At 38.3% G+C, this 22,172-nt stretch overlaps 3 protein-coding genes across 3 annotated transcripts; 2 read left to right on the top strand and 1 right to left on the bottom strand.

Annotated features, from left to right (window-relative positions):
* Positions 1-433: 433 nt before the first annotated feature.
* On the top strand, positions 434-1,774 carry LOC106088515 (lipase 3-like). Its single transcript, XM_013254076.2, has 3 exons — positions 434-523; positions 594-1,307; positions 1,370-1,774. Exons 1-3 carry the CDS (start codon positions 434-436, stop codon positions 1,772-1,774), a joined length of 1,209 nt encoding a protein of 402 aa, XP_013109530.2.
* Positions 1,775-9,324: 7,550 nt separating this feature from the next.
* LOC106088517 (lipase 3) lies at positions 9,325-10,988 on the top strand. The gene is made up of 3 exons (XM_013254079.2): positions 9,325-9,464; positions 9,522-10,244; positions 10,326-10,988. The coding sequence occupies exons 1-3, from the start codon at positions 9,381-9,383 to the stop codon at positions 10,734-10,736; spliced, it is 1,218 nt and encodes a 405-aa protein (XP_013109533.2). The 5' UTR covers positions 9,325-9,380; the 3' UTR covers positions 10,737-10,988.
* Positions 10,989-16,456: 5,468 nt separating this feature from the next.
* LOC106088338 (lipase 3-like) lies at positions 16,457-17,875 on the bottom strand. Its single transcript, XM_059367288.1, has 4 exons — positions 17,852-17,875; positions 17,703-17,798; positions 16,910-17,632; positions 16,457-16,849 (listed from the first exon to the last, which is right to left on the bottom strand). Exons 1-4 carry the CDS (start codon positions 17,873-17,875, stop codon positions 16,457-16,459), a joined length of 1,236 nt encoding a protein of 411 aa, XP_059223271.1.
* Positions 17,876-22,172: the final 4,297 nt, after the last annotated feature.

The following is a 22,172-nucleotide window of genomic DNA, read 5'->3' as shown; positions in this document are numbered from 1 at the left end:
ACTGACAGAAGAAAGAATGCAATTACAGAGTCACAAGCTGTGAAAAAATTTGTCTATACGAAAAATCCGCAATTACTTTTTGGGCAACCCAATATTATAAATCTGTGGTGGTTCTGCCATCCTTGTTTCAAGCCAAAGATTGTGGTTGACCCAAGTCTAGTGGATATTGCTTAAATTTATAGGTCAGATAACTGCTTTATACCGCCTAGTATGGAGCTAAGACTTAAGGTTAGACTTTTAGACCTTAACCTTAGTTTGTAGTAAGCTTCTCCCTACTAATGTTTATAAAGAAGAATTTATAAAAATTTACCATAAACTTTTTTTTCTAAAAATGTCACATATTTTCAAGCTCTCCTTATAAAAACATCTGATCATTTCCTGAACAAGTCTATATAAAAAACTTCTGTGTCCCTCATAATTCAAATTCAAAGCTATGAAAATATTTGTAGTCATAGTGCAAATAGTCCTTACCCTACAATTGCAGCACAAGGTATTTGGATTTCTAGTATCACGTAAAACAACGGTAAGTATTTCCTTTCCATATATGAAACAAAAAATATTTTTAAGACTTATTTTTCCTCATCAATTTTTAGGCAGATCGCATACGAAACTTTGGCTATTCCAGTGAGTCCCACAATGTGGTTACAAAAGATGGTTACATTTTGTCTATGTTTCGTGTCAAAAATAACACCCTGACAGCTCAAGGACCAAAACCGGTGGTCCTTATGATTCATGGCTTAACAAGTTCCTCCGATATATTCATAATTCGAGGTGCTAAGGATGCCTTGGCCTTTAATCTAGTCGATGCTGGCTATGATGTATGGCTGGCCAATTGTCGTGGTAACACATACAGCAATCGACATTTAACCCTTTCGACCCATGATCGAAGGTATTGGCAATATTCATGGGATGTGATGGCAGTAAATGATTTGCCCATGTTCATAGATTATGTGCTAAAAGTGACTCAGCAAGCGTCCCTGCATTATGTGGGCCACTCTCAGGGAACGGCCATAATGTTTGCCCTGCTCTCCCAACAGCCGAGGTATAATAAAAAACTTAAGACCACTCATATGTTTGCACCCATTGCCTATATGAAATATGCCCAGTCGATGGCCATTCGTTTGTCCGCTCCTCTGCTGGGCACCTACGGCCCATTGGACCCCTTGTATGGGGATAGAGCATTTCTGCAAAATCCTTTATTCTTGCAATTATCAGGCATAGCCAAATGTCGTAGTCCTTTGACCTTTCCAGGAATATGTGCATTTTGGGTAGGAGTTGCTGGAGGTTTTACCAACCATACATCAGAGGTAAGTAGGTGTTTTATTTTTTACTTTTCTCATTGTTTATATTTTTCTCCACATAATTTCAGTCCCTTTATCCTGAGATTTTTAATACTCATCCATCGCCCAGCTCCGCTCATCAGTTCATACATTTGGTCCAGCTCTATGTCTCGGGACACTTTCGTCCCTATGATTATGGACTCCAAGGCAATATGAAACGTTATAATCGCACCACTCCCCCAGATTATAGAGTGGAAAAAATAAATCCCAAATTTCCCATAAATCTCTACTACAGCGACTATGATGTTTTGTCATCGAAACGAGATTCAGAGCACTTCAGCGCTATTTTGGGCAAACGTAGCGTTCGACATTTCATTGATGTGCCCAATTTTAACCATTTCGATTTTTTGTGGTCCATAAAGGTTAAGGAGACCATAAATCGTGGTGTTCTTCAAAGAATGAATGAGGCGGAGGCTTTGTTAGCAAAGACCTAAGATGAGAAATTGTGATTTTTATTTATTGTAATTAGTATTATTTTATTTTAAGTTGTAGAACAATTTACTAGTGTTTGTAAAAGTACATAAAATAAAAATAAGAAAAATAATAATTGGTTTCAATCACGAAATTAATTGATCCAATTAACTTTTTAATTGAAATTGCTTCAATCACGAAAATGATAATATCAATTACATTTTTTGAAAAAGGTGATTGAAAAAAATATTTCAATTAAAAAATTTTATATTAAATTAAAAAATTAAAAAAAATTTTGAAATTTCCGTATCTGGACCATATGCTGGTCGAATGACGGGAGGTTTAATACAAGTCACTGTATCAAATTCCTACGTAATCGAGTAACAAATGCAGCTTTTATGGGCTTAAGACCCTACATCGGCAAATCGGTCTATATGGCAGCTATATCTGAATAAAGAACGATCTGAACCATATTTGAGTCGGATATCGGGAGGTCTTAATCACTAACTTTTTCACATTTCATCGAAATTGGTTAATAATTGCGACTTTTAAGGACTTAAGACCCCAAATCGACAGATCGGTCAATATGACAGTTATATCTAAATACAGTACGATCTGAACCATATTTAGGTGTGTTTCAAGTTTCAGCGAAATCGGGTTATAAATGCAGCTTTTATGGGTTCAAGACCCTTCATCAACAGATCGATCTATATGGCAGCTATATCTGAATGAAGACCGATTTGAACCATATATGAGTTGGATACCGGTAGGCCCTAAAACAACTCATTAATTAAAATTGTTACGAAATCGGATAATAATTGCGGCTTTAATGGGCTTAAGACCCTACATCTGCAGAACGGTCTATATGGCAGCTGTGTCTAAATATAGATCGATCTGAACCACATTTAAGTGTGACGACGGAAGGCTTAAAGTAACTAAATGTTTCAACTTTCTGCGAAATCGGGTTATAAATGCATTTTTTATGGGCTCAAGAACCTTAATCGGCAGATCGCTTTATATGGTAGCTATACCCAAATAAACACCGTTCTGAACCAGATAAGACACTGACGCCGAAAAGCCTAACATAAGTTACCGTGTCAAATTTTAGCGAAATCAATTATACGATTTCGCGCCTTTAACGGGGCCAAGACCTAAAGTCAAGAGATCGGTCTATATGGCAGCTATATCCAAATCTATACCGATCTGGGTCATCTTCAACAGGGATATCGTGAGGCCTAACAAAATTTCAGCGAAATCGGTAAACAAATGCGTCTTTTATGGGACCAAGACCTTAAATCGAGAGATCGGAATATATGGCAGCTATATCAAAATCTAGACCAATCTGGGCCAAATTCTAAGAAGACATCGAAGGGCCTAATACACCTCACTGCCCCAAATTTCAGCGAAATCGTCAATAAATGCGCCTTTTTATGGGCCCAAGACCTTAATTCAAGAGATCGGTCTATATGGCGACTATATCCAAATTTGGACCGACCTGAGCCAAACTGAAGAACGATGTAGAGTGGCCTAACACAACTCACTGCCTGAAATTTCAGCAAAATCGGATAATAAATGTGGCTTTTATGGGCCTAATACAGCTCACTGCCACAAATTTCAGCGAAATCGTCAATAAATGCGCCTTTTTATGGGCCCAAGACCTTAATTCAAGAGATCGGTCTATGTGGCAACTATATCCAAATCTGGACCGACCTGAGCCGAACTGAAGAACGATGTAACACAACTCACTGCCTGAAATTTCAGCAAAATCGGATAATAAATGTGGCTTTTATGGGCCTAAGACCTTAAATCGGCAAATCGGTCTATATGGGAGCCACATCTTCCGACTTATCCCATCTTCGAACTTAAGCTGTCTATGGCGAAGAAAAGAATCGATGCAAAGTTTCACCTCAATATTTATGTTTTTAAAGACAGACTGACAGACGGAAAGACGGGCGGACACACACACACTTTTTTATTTAAAAATTTTTCAAATTCAATTAAAAAATAATAGAATCAATTACTTTTTTAATTGAAAATGGCTAAAATTTCAATCCTTCCTGCCGAATTTCGAAAAAATCGGTTAACAAATGGGTATTTTATTGCATTGTTACTGCAAATCGGACGAACATATACATGGGAGCTATATCCAAAGTTTTCCGCTTTCAATAGGCTTCGTTTCTAGAAGCCAAGTAACAGGCAAACGTAAAAAACAGCAGAACAATTTTTTCCACCAGGTGTTTGTACTTATAGCAGCAGATTTTGTTTGCTGATGTAGCTGACCGAAATGTTTGCTAATACAGCTGTAATGTTTGTTTTCCCATTTTCAGCACACAAAAACTGCTGTTTTAGCTAACATTTTTGCTGTTTTGAATAACAAATTTAGCTGAGTGTAGAGTCATCCAACAAAGTCGTATTAACCTTGCAGGCATACGAAACTCAGTAATGGACTGAAATACCTATGAACGTAAAGGGCTGTCGAAATCGGCTTTATGGTTTAGATGTTAAGAGTGATCTGTCATTCTCGGGTATTTTCCAGGATTTTATGTGAATATCTGGTCTGCAGTGAATTTCTTTTGCAGAAAATCCAAACGCGTTGCCACTGACTGCAGGATTGTCATTTATACCGTATTTTCGGCTTGAGTAGGATTTCAATTCTACCGCCGCTATATCATCATGGAAAAATGGTAAATTTTTTCACCTAAGTCAGTGGTTAGAGACTACTGTATTTTGCTCCAAGAAAGATTATTGTTAGAGGTTTTTTTTGATGCCCTAAGTTTCTACACATAAAAAATGAAAATCGGTTTCAATCACGAAATTAATTAGTTCAATTACTTTTTTAATTGAAACTGCTTCAATCACGACAATCATAATATCAATCGCAGTTTTTGAAAAGGTGATTGAAAAATATTTCAACTAAAAAACTTGCATATTCAATTACAAAAATTGATAAAAAATTTTCAAACTATAATTAATTTACAATTAATTTTTTTAATTGGTTCATTAAAAAAAAAGGTTAAAATTTTCGCAATATTCAATAAATGTTTCGGTTGGATCAATTAAATTGCAAATGTTATATTAAATTTTTTGCGAACAGTTCACTATATATGACACCCCCTCAGTTTCGATGCAGCATGGCTCGTATATGTTAAACTCTTGGAACACAAATTGGCGGTTTATGTTTTGGTCCATGATCACTCTTCAGAAACAAAACACCTCCGGGGTTTTTCCATAAATGAAACGGAAAATATTATTTTCCAATTATAAAAGAAAGAGTAGCGAGGCAGTATCTCTATGAATTACATGCATTGGGGAAATAAACCCAAGAGAAAAACATTTGAGCGGCTAGACTTTTTCAAAAACGGATAGTCATAACAGTCCTGTCTGCTCCAAAACAAAAATTCGATTCCATTAAAAAAAGATTGAAAGAATTTATTAGCTAGATTGTTTTCTTTTTGTCACTCGATTCGTTCGCCAATTCAATCGAAACAGCTGTTTTCCCTGTACAAAATCAGCTGTTTTCAATGAATTGGTGAACGAATTGATTGAAAAAAAGTGATCTTGGTCATTATAGTTTAATTGACAAAGATAAAATTTTTAATTACATTTTATATTTTGTTAAGATTCAATTACAAAAATTATTGAATCAATTAATTTTTTAATTGAAAATTCCAATCACGATCGATATTGAAGAAAAAAGCGGGATTCAATTAAAAAAATTATTAAATCAATTAAATTTTTAATTGAAAATTGCTAACATTTCAATCACGATCATAATTGAAAAAAACCGTATTCATTTACAAAACGATTGATTCCATTAATTTTGTAATTTTTATTTTTTTATTTTTTTTTATTTTCAACTAAATTGTTAATTGAAGAATTTTCGAGGCATTTTTTTCTGTGTACGTGAAATTTATTACTATCTTTAAATCTATTGATCTCCTTCAGCTTTAAAATTTTACGACCGTAGTTACAAAATATAATGCAGCTTTAGAGTAGGTTTATTTGATAGCTGTTCTATAAAGTAAATCTGTTGAATAAATCTACTTAAAGGCTGGATTCAGTTTTGTGAATACCAGTGTTAATGTTTAAATGTTATACATACAGTGAGCAATTTAGATTTCTTTATTTTCCACAACCTAGTAGATTAAAACTTTCATTATTAGATAGACAATTATATTGTAACATTATATATAGAACCCACCGTACGCAATTTTCAAATGAACGGAAAGACAAAATAAAATATTTATAATCAAAACACGTCTTAATTGCATTGAAATAGAAAAAAACCTTTCGCCGTAGTCACTACTCAAAGTGAGGTATCTTTTGCTACACTTCGTAAAAGTAACACAATTTGTTCACACACATTTACAACCCAGGCACTGAGATCTGCTTTAGACTGCCTGACCATAATACGGGCCTGCAGGCGGAGATCCGGGCGATCACGGAATGCGTGAAGTGGTCGAAGGTTTTCAAGCAGGTCGAAGGTTTTCAAGCATAGATCGGCTGATACTGCTGTCACGTTCTATATTCGTACGAAGTTCTTCACTTCGTACCTGGCTTGTTGGCATAGACCATAGACTTGACGTTGTCCCACAGGAAATATTTTAACTGTTTCAAAGCGCACGACCGAGGCGACCAATCGACTGGACCATTTCGTGAGAAAACACATTCTACAAACTTGGTTTCCAATAAATTGATTGTAACATTCGCTGTGTGGTTTGTGACGCCGTCATGTTGGAACCACATCTCCTGCAATTGGGGCCAAAATAGTCTGTTATCATTGAACGGTAGCGATTACCATTCACAGTAACGTCCCGGTCTTGATCATCACGGCAGAAGTACGGCCCAATGACGCCACCGGCCCATAAACAGCAACAAACACCAAACCGTAATTTTTTCCGGATTCCATGATGACTTATGGAGTACGTGTGGATTGCTGTAACGAATATTTTGCTTATTGACAAAGCCATTCAGCAAGATATGAGCCTCATCGTTGCGATCTTAACGTTGAGGCCATTGCCTCCGATTTTCGGTAGTAAATTTTAATCATTCCGACTAGTTGTTGGCTCGTATATCTTTCCATCATGAAATGGCAACGCTTACTGTACTGTCGTCGTTTGCTGTCGCTATTGGTCTTCTTTTGTAGCTTACCTGTTTAAAAACCCTTTAATTCCCCAATAAAAACAACTGGTATATCCCAAAGAAAGTCCAAAGGCTTTATTATAGCCACCACAAATCTAGCCTTGTCCGACCGTCTGTCTGTTGAAACCACACTGCAGTCTTTACGAATTGAGATATTGAGCTGAAACTCTGCATAGATTCTTTTTTTTTTGTCCATAAGCAGGTTAAGTTCAAAGATGGGCTATATCGGACTATATCTTGATATAGCCCCCATATAGACCGATCCGCCGATTTAGGGTCTTAGGCCTATAAAAGGCGCATTTATTGTACAATTTTGCCTAAATTTGGGATAGTGAGTTGTGTTAGGCCACCCAATATTCTCCTTCAATTTGGCTCCGATCGGTCTAGATTTGGATATAGCTGCCATATAGACCGATCTCTCGATTTAGGGTTTTGGGCCCATAAAAGACGCATTTATTGTCCGAAATCGTTGAAATTTTGGGACAGTGAGTTAAGATAGGCCCCTCGACATCTATCTGCAATATGGCGCAGATCAGTTTAGGTTTGGATATAGCTGTCATATAGACCGATCTATCGATTTAGGGTCTTGGACCCAAAAAAGGCGCATTTATTGTCCGATTTTTGCCAAAATTTGGGACAGTTAGTTGTGTTAGGCCACCCAATATTCTTCTTCAATTTGGCTCCGATCGGTCCAGATTTAGATATAGCTGCCATATAGACCAATCTCTCGATTTAGGGATTTGGGCTCATAAAAGGCACATTTAATTTCCGATTCCGCCGAAATTTGGGACAGTGAGTTAAGTTAAGCCTCTCGACACCTATCTGCAATATGGCCCAGATCGGTCCAGATTTGGATATAGCTGCCATATAGACCGATCTATCAATTTAAGATTTTTGGCCTATAAAAGACGCATTTATCGTCCGATTTCGCTAAAATTTGGGACCGTCAGTTGTGTTAGGCCCTTCGATATCCCATTTTCATTTTGCCCAGATCGGTTCAGATTTGGATATTGCTGCCATTAAGACCGATCTATCAATTTAAGGTTTTTCGCCTATAAAAGGCGCAATTATTGTCCGGTTTCCCCAAAATTTGAGACAGTGACTTGTGTTAGGCTCTTCGACAACTTTCTGCAATTTGGCCCAAATCGATTCAGATTTGGATATAGCTGTCATATAGATCGATCTCTTGATTTATGGGTTTGGACCCATAAAAGGCGCATTTATTGTCCGATTTCGACGAAATTTGGGACATTGAGTTGTGTTAGGCCCTTCGATATCCTTCTTCAATTTGGCACAGATAGGTACAGATTTGGATATAGCTGCCATTTAAACCGATCTCTCGATTTATGGGTTTTGACCCATAAAAGGCCCATTTATTGTCCGATTTCGACGAAATTTGGGACAGTGAGGTGTGTTAGGCTCTTCGATATCAATCTGCAATTTGGCCCAGATCGGTTTAGGTTTGGATTTAGCAGCCATTTAGACCGATCTATCGATTTAGGGTCTTAGCCCCATAAAAGTCGCATTTATTGTCGGATTTCACCGAAATTTGGAACAGTGAGTAAAGTTAGGTCTCTCGACATCTATCTGCAATATGGTAGAGATCGGTCCAGATTAGGATATAGTTGCCATATAGACCGATCTCTCGATTTATGGGTTTGGACCCATAAAAGGCGCATTTATTGTCCGATTTAGGCTTTTCGACATCCGTGTTGCATATGATTCAGCTCAGTCTATATTTGGATATGGCTCCCAAAAAGACCAGTATTTTGTGCCAAAAAATTTAACAATGATTTGTACTACACCAATCAATGTCCGTGTCGAATTTTGTCTAAATCGAACCATATTTCGATATAGCTGCTGTAGGGGCATAAGGTATTTCTTTTTCACCGGATTAAGACGAAAGGTGGTTAACATATATACCCGAAATGGTGGGTATCCAAAGTTTGGCACTGCCGAACTTAACGCCTTTTTACTTGTTTTGTGTTTTCAGTGCAGAAACAACTTCCACTTGTTTTTGTGATAGGTCAAACTATTATAACCTGGCATTTATTTAATTTGCTCCATGACATCATCCAAATTTCGCCTTCGTATAGTAATGGAAATTTTACACGAAAATTAAATATTCTTAGTTTTATATTTATATGGTAAATTATTTATTTGGATACAGCACCTTCGTCTTCCTAGACGCCGTCTCTTGCCATAGATAGCCCTTGTTGTTTACTTCGTCTTTGAGCCATTATCAAACGGTTGGTACATTATGATTACATTCCAAAACTATTTTGTAATACAATAGTTGTAGCATAGTGGTAACAAATTCTACACCACCTAACTTTTCTCCATAGGGTATCGAGAATTTCATAGAAATTCTCTTTCCTAGGTCTACAGGTTTTTTGCAATGTTTTACACTTTAGTTTTACAACAGCTCGACTTCTCGTTAGTATTCCATTGCTAGTGATCATGCAGGTCAGTTGTTGACGCGTAACCATGAAGTCCGGCATTACGTTAACAATTCTAACACTAATAATTCTAAGGTTTCGCCAAATAGTGGGGATAACAGCAACAACTAGTGTAAGTTTGAAAATATTCCAAGTGGCCAGATATTAAGACCAAAACATTCTTCCTTAGACCGAACGCATTGCAGTTGCTGGTTATGGCAGTGAGATTCACAATATCACCACCCCAGATGGCTATGTGGTAAGCCTGTTTCGCTTGAAAAACTCCACACAAGGTCCTACTGCCTCATCGTCTGCACCTGTGGTTCTCCTAATGCATGGTTTGCTATGTTCCTCTGATCTTTGGATTCTAAAGGGTCTAAAAAGTCACCTGGCCTATGATTTGATGGATAAAGGCTATGATGTCTGGCTGGGCAATTGTCGTGGCAATACCTATGGCCAAAATCATGTCTCCTTAACGGCCAGTGATCGTTTGTTTTGGAGATTTTCCTGGCATGAGATTGCCTTAAACGATTTACCCTCCACCATAGATTACATACTCAAGGAAACCGGTCAAGCCTCTTTGCATTATGTGGGTCATTCGCAAGGTTGCACCATTTTGTTTGTATTGCTCTCCATGCGGCCGGAATATAATCAAAAACTGAGAACTGCCCATATGTTGGCCCCTGTGGCCTATATGAAAAATGTTCGCTCGTTGCTATTCAATGCCTTGAAGCTGTTTCTGGGCAACTATTCACCTTTGAGCGCACTGATAGGTGATACCGCTTTGTTGCAGCAACCCATCTTGCAGTACATGTTTGGCATTTATCAATGTCGCCGCCAGCAATTGCCCTTGGAGACCTGTGCCTCTATATACTATTTTATATTTGGAGGAAGATCTGCATATTTTAGAGATGTAAGAATCTATTACCACATTCTAGGAGTATTTGCCATTATAGAAAACTTTCTTGTATTGTTTTTTTTTGTTGTCATCTAGTCTGCCTTGCAAGATGCCTATGACTCCAGCCCAGCACCTGCTTCCTCTCATCAGATCATACACTATCTCCAGCTTATAGCCTCAGGCTATTTCCGCCAGTATGATTATGGCCCCGAAGGCAATATGCAGCAATACAATCAATCATCACCTCCCGAATATAAGGTGGCAAATATAAAAACCCGCTTTCCTTTACATCTGTACTACAGTGATTACGATGAATTGTCCACCAAAACGGATGTGGAGAAATTCAGTCGAATTTTGGGCGGCCATAAGACTGTTAGTCATTTTATACCTTTAAAGAATTTCGCTCACATAGATTTTATATGGGCCTATAATGTCGGAGAAGTCATCAATGAACCCATATTGAAAATAATGAATGAGGCTGAGGAAATTTTGAAGAGGGAACCCTGATGCATCATATCAGGTGTAGAATGGTTTCTTTAGGTACTAAATTTTTTGAAATTTCTTTTGTACTAATGTAACCCCAGTTAGTTTAAGGTATAATTTTAGAACCTTGCACTTCATAGTTTTAAGGGTTAACGGTCGGTAGATCCTCTAAAGCTCAATAATATGATTTAACGGCCGTAAACTACCTTTAGTATGTAAATAAGGTGTTCTTTACAGTCAATTTTTTCTGATAGATATTAAAATATTTTTTAAATATATGAGCATAAAAATTTTAACAAAATTAAAAAAAATAGAAAAAATCTTAGCAGAAGCGTAATAAGTTCGGCCTGGCCGAATCTTGGGAACCCACTTCCATTGATTCTGCTAAAAATTCATACAAAACTAGCTGACCCGGGCCCGCTCCGCTGCGCCTTCTTTTACTTTATATGGAACAAAAGTTTCCTTGGAATATTTATTTTCGACAATTAAAGATCTTTTAGTGAAATACCATGCTACGAAAATAGTATATCGCTTGACTAACAGTTTCACAATATAAGGGCCTTTATCTGAATCCCCTATGAGTTTATTGGTCTACGAATTTAAGTTTGGATGTAAGGTGTACTCCATTCTTAAAATACTTCATTTCAGCCCGATATTCTCATGATGTCTGATTTAGTGGTGTTTGCGGGGGAGAGGTGGTCCCCCAGATACTTGGCCCTGAAAAGATATCAGCATCGTGCTTTTCTTTCAAATACCATTTATTTAAACCCCATATTGCCATTGGCTTAAGGAGGAGTTGACAGGATGAGTCGTCTCCCAAACACATGGCCCCAAAATATGTTATGAAATTCGTTTTCTTATCTCAAATACCTTTCATTTGAGCCACATATTGGCATGGTCGACAAATTTTTTTCCTTTGGGGGAGTTTTGGGAAAGGGGTGATGCCCTAAATACATGGTCCTACATTTGAATATCAAATTCGTATTTTTCTCCCAAATACCTATATTTGAGCCCCATATTGCGATGGTCACTAAAAAAATGCTGTTTGTGGGGTATTTTGGGAAAGGGGTAGACCCCCAGAAAATTGGTCCCGAAAATGTGTATCAATTCTTGCTCTACCCCCCAATTCCTTTCATTTAAGCCCCACATTGACATGGTCGGTAAATATGCTCGATTTTGGGGTGCTTTGGGGATTGGGGTGTTCCCCCAAACACTAAGCCCGGTAAATATATCAGCAACGTGCTCTATTCTCATATATCTATATATCATTTATTTGAACCCCATATTGCCATTGCCCTCAAAATTGAATATCAAATTCGTTTTCTAATCTAATTTAAACTCCTTATTGCAAAAGTCAGCAAATATGTCCGGTTTGGAGTATTGGTCCTAAAAACTATAAATATTTAGTTCCACTCTCTTTAAGACCAAAATTGTCTTGGTGAGCAAATACGTTCAATGGGGGGTTGTTATAGTGGTGGGACGTCCCCTAGACAGTTGGTCCCTAATAATGATATGAGATACGTGGTTTACTCCCAAATACCTTTAATTTGAGCCCCAATATTTCCATAGTCGGCAAACATGACCGGCTTAGGGGTGTTTTGGGGGATAAGCGGCCACTCAGTGAGTTGGCCTTGAAAATATATATCGGATTCGTGTTCTCCTCTAAAAACCCACTTATTTGAGCCTCATATTGCAATAGTCAGCAAATATTGGGTTGCCCAAAAAGAAATTGCGGATTTTTTAAAAGAAAGTAAATGCATTTTTAATAAAGCTTAGAATGAACTTTAATGAAATATACTTTTTTTACACTTTTTTTCTAAAGCAAGCTAAAAGTAACAGCTGATAACTGACAGAAGAAAGAATGCAATTACAGAGCCACAAGCAGTGAAAAAGTTTGTCAACGCCGACTATATGAAAAATCCGCAATTACTTTTTGGGCAACCCAATACTTCCTATTTGGGTGGTGTTGTGGAAGTGGGGTGGCCCCATAGACACTTTTCCCGAATATTGATATCAGATTCGTGCTTTACTTCCAAAAACCTTTCATTTGAGCTGCTTACTGCTATAGTCGTAAATTTGTCCTCTTTGGGGATGGGCGGCCCCCAAACACTTGGTCCCACATCTGGATATCAGATTCGTATTCTACACTCAAATACCCTTTATTTAAGCCCCATATTGCCATGATAAGTAAATAAGTCATGTTTGGGAAGTGTTTTGGGGAAGGGCTGGACCCCCAGAAACTTGGTCTCACATTTGGATATCAGATGCGTACTTTACTCGCAAATACCCTTCATTTGAGTCCCATATTGGCATGGTCGGTAAATATGTCCGATTTAGGGGTGTTTTGGAGGTTGTGGTGGTCCCCCAAGCACTTAGTCCGACAATTGGATATCATATACGTTATCTAATCGTAAATACCTTTCATTTGAGTCCCATATTGTCGTGATTGGTCTAAATATGTGTTTGGTAGGTTTTAAGGTGAGGTGGCCTCCCTAGGTACCCCATCCGAAATTTGGATACCAAATTTTCGATTTTAGGTTACAATAAGAGAGCACACAAAATTTGCACCATCCGTGTAAATTTTAAGAAAATCGGTTCAGCCGCTTCTGAGTCTATAAGGAACACACAAACAAACAAACACAAATTGATTTTTATATATAAGAAGAAGAAGATAAATTTCGGACCGATTTGAACCATACTTGACACAGTTGTTGCAAGTCTTAACAGAACACCACATATAAAATTTCAGCCTAATCGACCAAAAATTGGGGCTTGTAAGGGCTCAAGAAATCAAATCAGGAGATCGGTTTATATGGGAGCTATATCAGGTTATAGACCGATTCCGACCGTAATTAATACAGTTATTGGAAGTCAAAACCGAACACTATCTGCAAAATTTTACCCAAATCTGATAAAAATTGTGGCATGTAAGGGCTCAAAAAATCAAATCGGGAGATCGGTTTAGATAGGAGCTATATCAGGTTATTGACCGATGTGGACCGTATTTGGCACATTTGTTGGAAGTCATAATAAAACACCACATGCAAAAATCCAACCAAACCGCACAAAAATTGAGGCTTCCAGAGGCTCAAGAAGTCAATTCTGGAGATCGGTTTGTATGGGAGCTATATGTAAATCTGGCCCATGAGGGTGGCCGCGTTGATTGTAAAGTCCCATGTTGATGCTGATTTTTGTGGCGTAGGCCGTGAGAGCTGTTGTGTCCTGTTTGTGTTTTGTGTATATCGTCCCGTTTCATGTTTGATGCATACTTTTGTATGCTGGCTTGAGGTCGGCTTAGGGCGATTTTTTCTAATTCAGGTGACCAGTCCGGAATTGTTTGGGGTTCAACTGGTAGTAGTCTTTTAAGGCTACGAAGTCTGACCGGAGACTTTAATCTGGTACCACGAGTGTCAGGAGCCCCTGGAACTTTGGTTCCAGCCTGACAATGGTGAGGCCCCAGTGGGGAGCAACGTGGTGGCTGTGGTTTGTACCCAAATCGCGGGTAGAGCATAAGCTCGGCGTGGAGTTGCATTTTCAACCGGGTGCCGTGACCCATAGATCGGAAGGAGTTTTAGGTAGTGCTCCGCTCCTAACCAAGGAGGTGAACACGTCCAAATACGTGGGATCAAATTGGTACTCATGTGTGGGTTACCACATGTGGGGGCGTTGGTAGACGCATTGTATTCACCCTTGGGCCTTGGGCCTCGCAGGTTTGGGCCGTGATGGCAGGTATCTGCGTAAAACTCAACATTCGAGTACGTATCTGTGCAAAATTTTAAGTAGCTAGCCTTACGCGTTCGATCGCTATCGGCATTTCGACAGACGAACGGACGGACATTGCCAGATCGACTCAGAACGTCTAGACGATCAAGAATATGTATACTTTATGGAGTCTTAGACGAATATTTCGAGGTGTAACCAACGGTATGACTAGATTAGTATACCTCCATCCTATGGTGGTGGGTATATGGCGTTGTTTGCTGTCCTTATCGGTCTAATTTTGTAGCGTTCCTATTTAAAACCCCTTTATAAGGATAAAGGTGGCACAGCGTGACCATCATAAATGACCTATTACGGATGCTGACTAAAGACGATTTGGACCCATCTGCTACGCGGACTATGGTATAATACTTCTAAAGGGTAAGGATCCAAATCAGCTATGCAGTAGGGCTGAAAGTTCTTGCAGATGGCATACGACTGGGCTACACCTAGGGGTCTCAATTTTAACCCAGAGGATGTTGCCTGTTTACTAGGAAGACGAAGGTGGACCAATGTAAGGCACCAGGTTTCCTCAATAGAAAGATTTCGATATCTGACAAGGTCGGAAACTTAGGAGGAATCTGATTTGGAAGTGCCATATTTTGGAGCGTACTGAGAAGGCTCACAGATCTTGGGCACTATTTATTGGGGACGTAGGCTCGAAATGGGGTCTGAATCCGAGAATAGTCCACTGGCTCTTTAGAAGCTTGATTAGATCAATACTTACTTACGCCTCAGTAGTTTGATGGACTGCGATGTAGAAAAAGTGCAATGTGGGGATAATTGTTAAGGACCACTCCCAATGGGGCACTAGAGACTATTCTAACTATCCTACCCATAGATATACAGATTAAATGTGAGGCAGCCGTTGAGACTATAAGACTTAAAGCAATGGGAGAATGGATAGAGGCAGCTCATGCCATCGCGATATAATCGGGGCGGCTAAAGGAAACCTGGAAGAAATAGAATAGAATAGAATCATGACATCAATCATCTGAGATGACACTTGAGTTCGAGTGCAAGACACTGCTGCCAGGAGCACAGTCTTGGATTGCCGGAACTAGGGAATTGCCATCTGAAAGATCATGCTACAGAAATGCATCAAGGCTAGAGGACAAAGTGGGCCTGGGGTTCAACATTGAGTATTCAGAGACTGAGATGTGTTTTAGACTGCCTGACGGTCCTGTGGGCGGAGATTTGGGCGATCACGGAATGCGTGAGGTGGTGTGGTGACAACGTGAGTACGTCGAGTGTAAACATTTGTATGGACAGTAAACTGGCCATCAGGTCAATAACAACGAAGATGGTATGGTCACGAACAGCCTGGGTTCGAATCCTGACGAGAACATCAGAAACAATTTGCAGTGGTGGTTATCCCCTCCCAATGCTGGCGACATTTGTAAGGTTACTATGCCATATAAAAACTTCTCCTCAAAGAGGTGTAGCACTGCGGCACACCGTTCGGACTCGTCTATAAAAAGGAGGCCCCTTATCAATGAGCTTAAACTTGAATCGAGCAGCACTCAGGTGTATGTGACAAGTTTGCCCCTGTGTCTCGTCGGCAAATTTGCATTTGCATTTGTCATGTATTGGGTTGCCCAAAAAGTAATTGCGGATTTTTTAAAAGAAAGTAAATGCATTTTTAATAAAACTTAGAATAAACTTTAATCAAATATACTTTTTTTACACTCTTTTTCTAAAGCAAGCTAAAAATAACAGCTGATAACTGACAGAAGAAAGAATGCAATTACAGAGTCACAAGCTGTGAAAAAAATTGTCAACGCCGACTATATGAAAAATCCGCAATTACTTTTTGGGCAACCCAATAGAATTTAAACCTGTTGAATCATATAAATTTCTATTTATATATCTGTGCTAAACTTCATTGTTATTTGCTGTTTAGCATAACAATTTCAGAAAAATGTGGAATCTAAGAAGAAAGAAAAACTAGTATTGCTTGTTTATTTCACATTAAATGCCGCAATTCATGTTCCCTCTGCTTGATTCATTATATCTAATATGGGCCGATTGATTGTTTCCTTGACATTGATGGCCCATATAAAATCCGTATGGGTAAATTGTGGCAGATCTACAAAATGTGATATGGCCCTCTTACCCATAACTTGGATAAGATATTCAACATCGCGTTTTGAAGCAAATTCATCATAGTCACTATAATAGATGTGTATTGGTAAAAGGGTGTTGATTTTCGAAAGATCGTAGGCAGGAGGTTCTGGTCGAGAATATTGCAGCAGATTTTCCTCACGGCCAAAATCAAAGGCATGAAATCTAGCGGTCACATGTAATTGGGCCAAATGTATATACTGATTGGTGGAACAACTTGCCGGATGAGTAGCAAAGATGGAGGGTAATAAAGTCTAGAAATTGAATAATAACTCTTAAAGAAAATTCCGAAAATCTTTTAGGGCACAGCTTACCTTATTAAAATATCCCGACCAGCCTCCACTCACAAGAAATAAAACATTGGAACACTCCAACGGGTAAGAAGTTATGGGTCGGCAACGATTGCCTCCCAGAAAATCCATTATCAGCTGGCTTTGCAGTAAGGGTCTGTCGCCTATGAGAGCATTCAATGGACTAGGTCTTGCAAAGAGTAAGGCAATCAAACGCAACAGAAATTGATTGGCATGTTTCATAAAGGCCACCGGGGCCAATAAATGAGCCGTTCTTATCTTATCGTTGTACTCCTTATGAGTGGAGAGTAGAATCAATAAAATCATGCAACCTTGCGAGTGACCTACATAGTGTAAAGATGTTTGCTGGGTTACATGCAGTATATAATCCATAATGGCCGGCAGATCATAGATTCCAATTTCATGTATGGAGAAATGCCAAAAACGTTGTGTTGCGTTAGACCATTTTCTATGTTGCTGGGAATAAGGGTTGCCTCTGGCATTTCCCAACCATATGTCATAACCTGCCTCGGCCAATAGGAAAGCCAAAGCCTGCGAAGGTCCATTGATAACCCAGCCATCAGAGGAACTCATTAAGCCATGCATCATTAATACAACTGGCCCATTGGGATTTCGGTCATCTCTTATTCTGGCCGGCCTAATGCGGAATAACGTCAGCCCATATCCATCTGTTGTTGTGACTTTATGTGTCTCACTGTGATAGCCAAAATCAAGAATTCGATCTGCCTGGAAATTTTAACAAAAATTATGATGTTCGATAAAAGCGAGTATGTTAATGCAATGATTTGCGGTTTACCGTCGATTTCGTATTGTGGCTCAGAGCGCCAAGCTCTAAGCTGAAACTGAAAGTGAATGTGCAAATTAAGAACCAGGCCTTCATTGCCGATGTGATCTTTAGAAAGTGACTTAACAAGCGAAAATTATATTGCCAAATGAGTAACTCACTGCAACCACATCGAATGCTTGCATGATTTTAAGAAATCCAGAAGAGGGATATTAACCCCAGCAAGCACTGGCTTACGCAAACTTATCTCCAAAGACGGCATTTCAATGCAAAAACATTTCAATGGATTTTTTTTGTTTAATTTAAAAAAAAAGTTAACTGAAGACCAAATTTTAGAGAAATCTTCCTAACAATTTTGTTCAAATTTTTTTTAACGACCAAATTTTTAACAAAATTTTCTTTAAAGACATGAACGAAATAGACATTCTCACACAATTTTGAACAAAAATTTTTTAACGAAAAAATTTTCAAGAAATTTTCTCTAAAGACATATATAAAGTAGACTTTCTCAAAAGACAAATTTTCAAAATTTCAAAAAATTTTTGAGGAATCCCTTATTTAAAACAACAACATTCAAATTCATCCCCACATGTTGTCAATATTTTGAACAACGCCTGTTTATGATAATAACATCGTTAGTGCTTTATTTTGTAATGTAATTTCTCTACCAACGTAAAAGCGTTTTTTTCTTTACCCTCCAACAAAGGATGGGGGTGTACTTATTTCGTCATTCCGTTTGTAACACATCGAATTACTGATCGGAGACCCAACAAAGTATATATTTTCTTAAAAGTCTTGACATTCTTAATCTATTTAGCCATGTCCGTCCGTCTGTCTGTCGCAAGCACGCTAACTTTTGAAGGAGTAGACCTAGGCTCTTGAAATTTTGCACAAATACTTCTTATTAGTGTAGGTCGGAGAGGATTGTAAATAGGCCATATGGATCCATGTTTTGATATAGCTGCCATATAAACCGATCTTGGGCCTTGATTTCTTGAGCCTCTAGAGGGCGCAATTCTCGTCCAATTTGACTGAAATTTTGCACGTGGTGTTTCGGTATCACTTCCAACAACTGCGCTAAGTTTGATTCAAATTGGTCCATGTTTTGATATAGCTGCCATATAAACCTATCTTGGGTCTTGACTTCTTGAGCTTTTAGAGAGCGCAATCCTCCTCCGATTTTGCATGAGGTGTTTTTTTATGACTTATAATAACTGTGTTAAGTATAGCGCAAATCGATCCATAACCTGGTATAGCTGCCATATAAACCGATCTTGACTAGTTGAGCCACAAGAGGACGCAATTCTTATCCAATCTAGCTGAAATTTTGTGTGTGGTGTACTGTGCTAAGTATGGTTAAAATCGGACCATAACCTGGTATAGCTGCCATATAAACCAATCTGTAGAGATGGGTTTCTACCGGGCAAATACCCAGTGCTTGGGTATTTATTGGGTAAATAGCCAATAAATACCATACCGAAAGATAGGGGTATATTCATTTTTTCATTCCATATGCAACACATCGAAATATCCATTTCCGACCATATAAAGAATATATATTCTTGATCAGCATAAAAATCTAAGACGATCTAGACATGTCCGTCCGTCTGTCTGTTGAAATAGCGCTACGGTCGTCAAAAATAGAGATATTTAACTGAAACTTTGCACAGATTCTTTTTTTGTCCATAAGCAGGTTAAGTTCGAAGATGGGTTATATCGCACTATATCTTGATATAGCCCCCATATAGACCGATCCGACGATTTAGGGTCTTAGGCCGATAAAAACCACATTTATTATCCGATTTTGCTGAAATTTGGGACAGTGAGTTGTGTTAGGCCCATCGACATCCTTCGTCAATTTGGCCTAGATCGGTTCAGATTTGGATATAGCTGCCATATAGACCGATCCTCCGATTTAGGGTCTTCGGCCCATAAAAGCCACATGTATTATCCGATTTTGCTGAAATTTAGGACATTGAGTTGTGTTAGGCCCTTCGACATCCTTCGTCCATTTGGATCACATCAGTCCACATTTGGATATAGCTGCCATATAGACCGATCCTTCGATTTAGGGTCTTAGGCCCATAAAAGGCGCATTTATTGTCCGATGTCGCCGAAATTTGGGACAGTGAGTTGTGTTAGGCCCTTCGACATCCTTCGCTAATTTGACTTAGATCGGTCCAGATTTGCCATATAGACCGATCCTCCGATTTAGGGTCTTAGGCCAATAAAAGGCGCATTTATTGTCCGATGTCGCCGAAATTTTTGACAACGAGTTAAGTTAAGCCCCTTGACATACTTCTGCATTATGGCACAGATCGGTCCAGATTTCGATATAGCTGCTATGGGGCCTAAACTATGCATTTTTTACCGGATTTTGACGAAAAGTGGCTTACATACATAGCCGAGGTGGTGGGTATCTAAAGTTCGGCCCGGCCGAACTTAATGCCTTTTTACTTGTTAATTGTTTATTTTTGTTCCTGTTCTTGGCATTATTTTTCATTTTTGTAGTTTAGTGTAGATTACGGGTTTTACAGCCTTTAAAGTTTTTGTTTAATGTGTCATATTCATTTGTCAAGAATCAAGAACTAGGAAAAAATTTCAAAAAAATTAATATAATTAAATGAAGAATGAATGCCTTATATTCGGCCAGGCCGAAATTTGGATACACACCATCAATGTAAATTTGATCACGATCATTCCATTAAGGAACAGGGGCAAACTTCTCACATATCAATGAGTGGTATCCGATTCAAGTTTAAGTTCAATGATAAGGAGCCTCATTTTTAAAGTCGAGTCAGAGCGACATGCTGCAGTGCGACACCTCGTTGGGGGAAAATTTTAATGTGTCAAGCATTTCATAAATGTCGCCAGCAATAGGAGGTGAATATGATTTTTACCCCATCACGAGATACTTATGGAAGATCGCGGCGCAGAGGTCCTCTAGGGTAGATCAATTTATGTGGACCAAAAAATCATAAAGCTGTTTTAAAATCAAAATCTACTACAAATTCGAGGAAAATTTGCCCAAGAAACCATGGGTCTAAAATCAAAATCGATTTGCCGGTATTTAACAAAAAAAACCTGTTCATAACTTATTTATTTTCTGCGCACAGATGAAACGGAATAAGCTTGAATTCAAGCATACTACATGAGAGTCAATGTTGATGCTAAGGCTAGAAAGAATATGCAGAATCAAAAATCGAAAAAAGTGTACGAAATGTAAATGCTGTCCAATTGGTAATGAGTGAAAGTTGGTCCCTTTTTATACCCACCACCGTAGGATAGGGGGTAAATTCATTTAGTTTTTCCGTTTGCAACACATCGAAATATCAATTTCCGATGCTACAAAGTATATACAGCGGTCAAAAAAAGTATTCATCATTCAATGTTTTTTTTTTAATAAGTCTACAAAAGACAATTGGAATAAAAACATATTAAACTAATGATGCAGTAGTGCTTGTGTGATATATATGTACACAATTTCATTGTTTTTAAAGAAAAAAATAGTATTTATTGGAACAAAAAGGGCCATTTTACAGCTGAACACAAAAAATTAAACAAAAAAAGTATTCATCATTGCAAAAAAACAAAAAAATAAATAACATAATTTAAAAAAATTAATACTTTGTTATTCGACCACCGCGTCTTATAACTTCTTTTAAACGGTTTGACATCGATTGGACTAATTTAGCGGTTATATTTTGGTCTATATTAGTCCATTCCTCCATTATCACCTGTTGCATTTGACTCTTGCTCGAAAAATTGCGCGTTCTCAATTTGCGTTCGAGATGTTCCCAAAGATGTTCAATTGGGTTCAAGTCGGGACTTTGAGGAGGAGTTTTAATGACTTTGGGGTAGTTATACAGCATCCACATCTTGGTATTTAAAGCAGAATGTTTGGGGTCATTATCTTGATAATATTGAAAGTTATTACCAAGCCCAAGTTTTACAGCACTATCTTTTAAATTCCTCTTTAAAATGTCAATGTAATACTTATGATCCATTACTCCATTAATAATTTCAAGATTTCCCGCTCCTGAAGCCGCCATACACCCCCAAACCATTAAACCACCTCCACCATGTTTTACAGTAGCAACTGTGTTTCGTTCTTCAAGCTCTGTATTTGGTTTTCTGTACACTATGACCTTTCCATCGCACCCAAAAAGATTAAACTTGCTCTCGTCTGCAAAAATGACTGTTTTCCAAAATGATTCGGGCTGTTTTACATACATTTTTGCGAAGTTTAGCCTTTTCACTCGGTTTATTTTATTTATAAAGGGCTTCTTACGTGCAGTTCTTCCTCTGTAACTATGCCTTTTGAGTGTATTTCGAATTGTTTGTGTAGTAACTTCCTTCCCTAAATATTCCATAGTGTTTTTACGAAGAATGGTCGCATTTGTCTTCGGAGTTTTCTGAACTTGCCGCACTAGCCAACGCACATCTCCAACTGAAAGTGCTTTTGGTCGACCAGATCTTGGT

This window comes from Stomoxys calcitrans, chromosome 4 (genome assembly GCF_963082655.1).
Source record: "Stomoxys calcitrans chromosome 4, idStoCalc2.1, whole genome shotgun sequence".
NCBI lineage: Eukaryota > Metazoa > Arthropoda > Insecta > Diptera > Muscidae > Stomoxys > Stomoxys calcitrans.
This window is presented reverse-complemented; position numbering and strand designations above follow the sequence as displayed.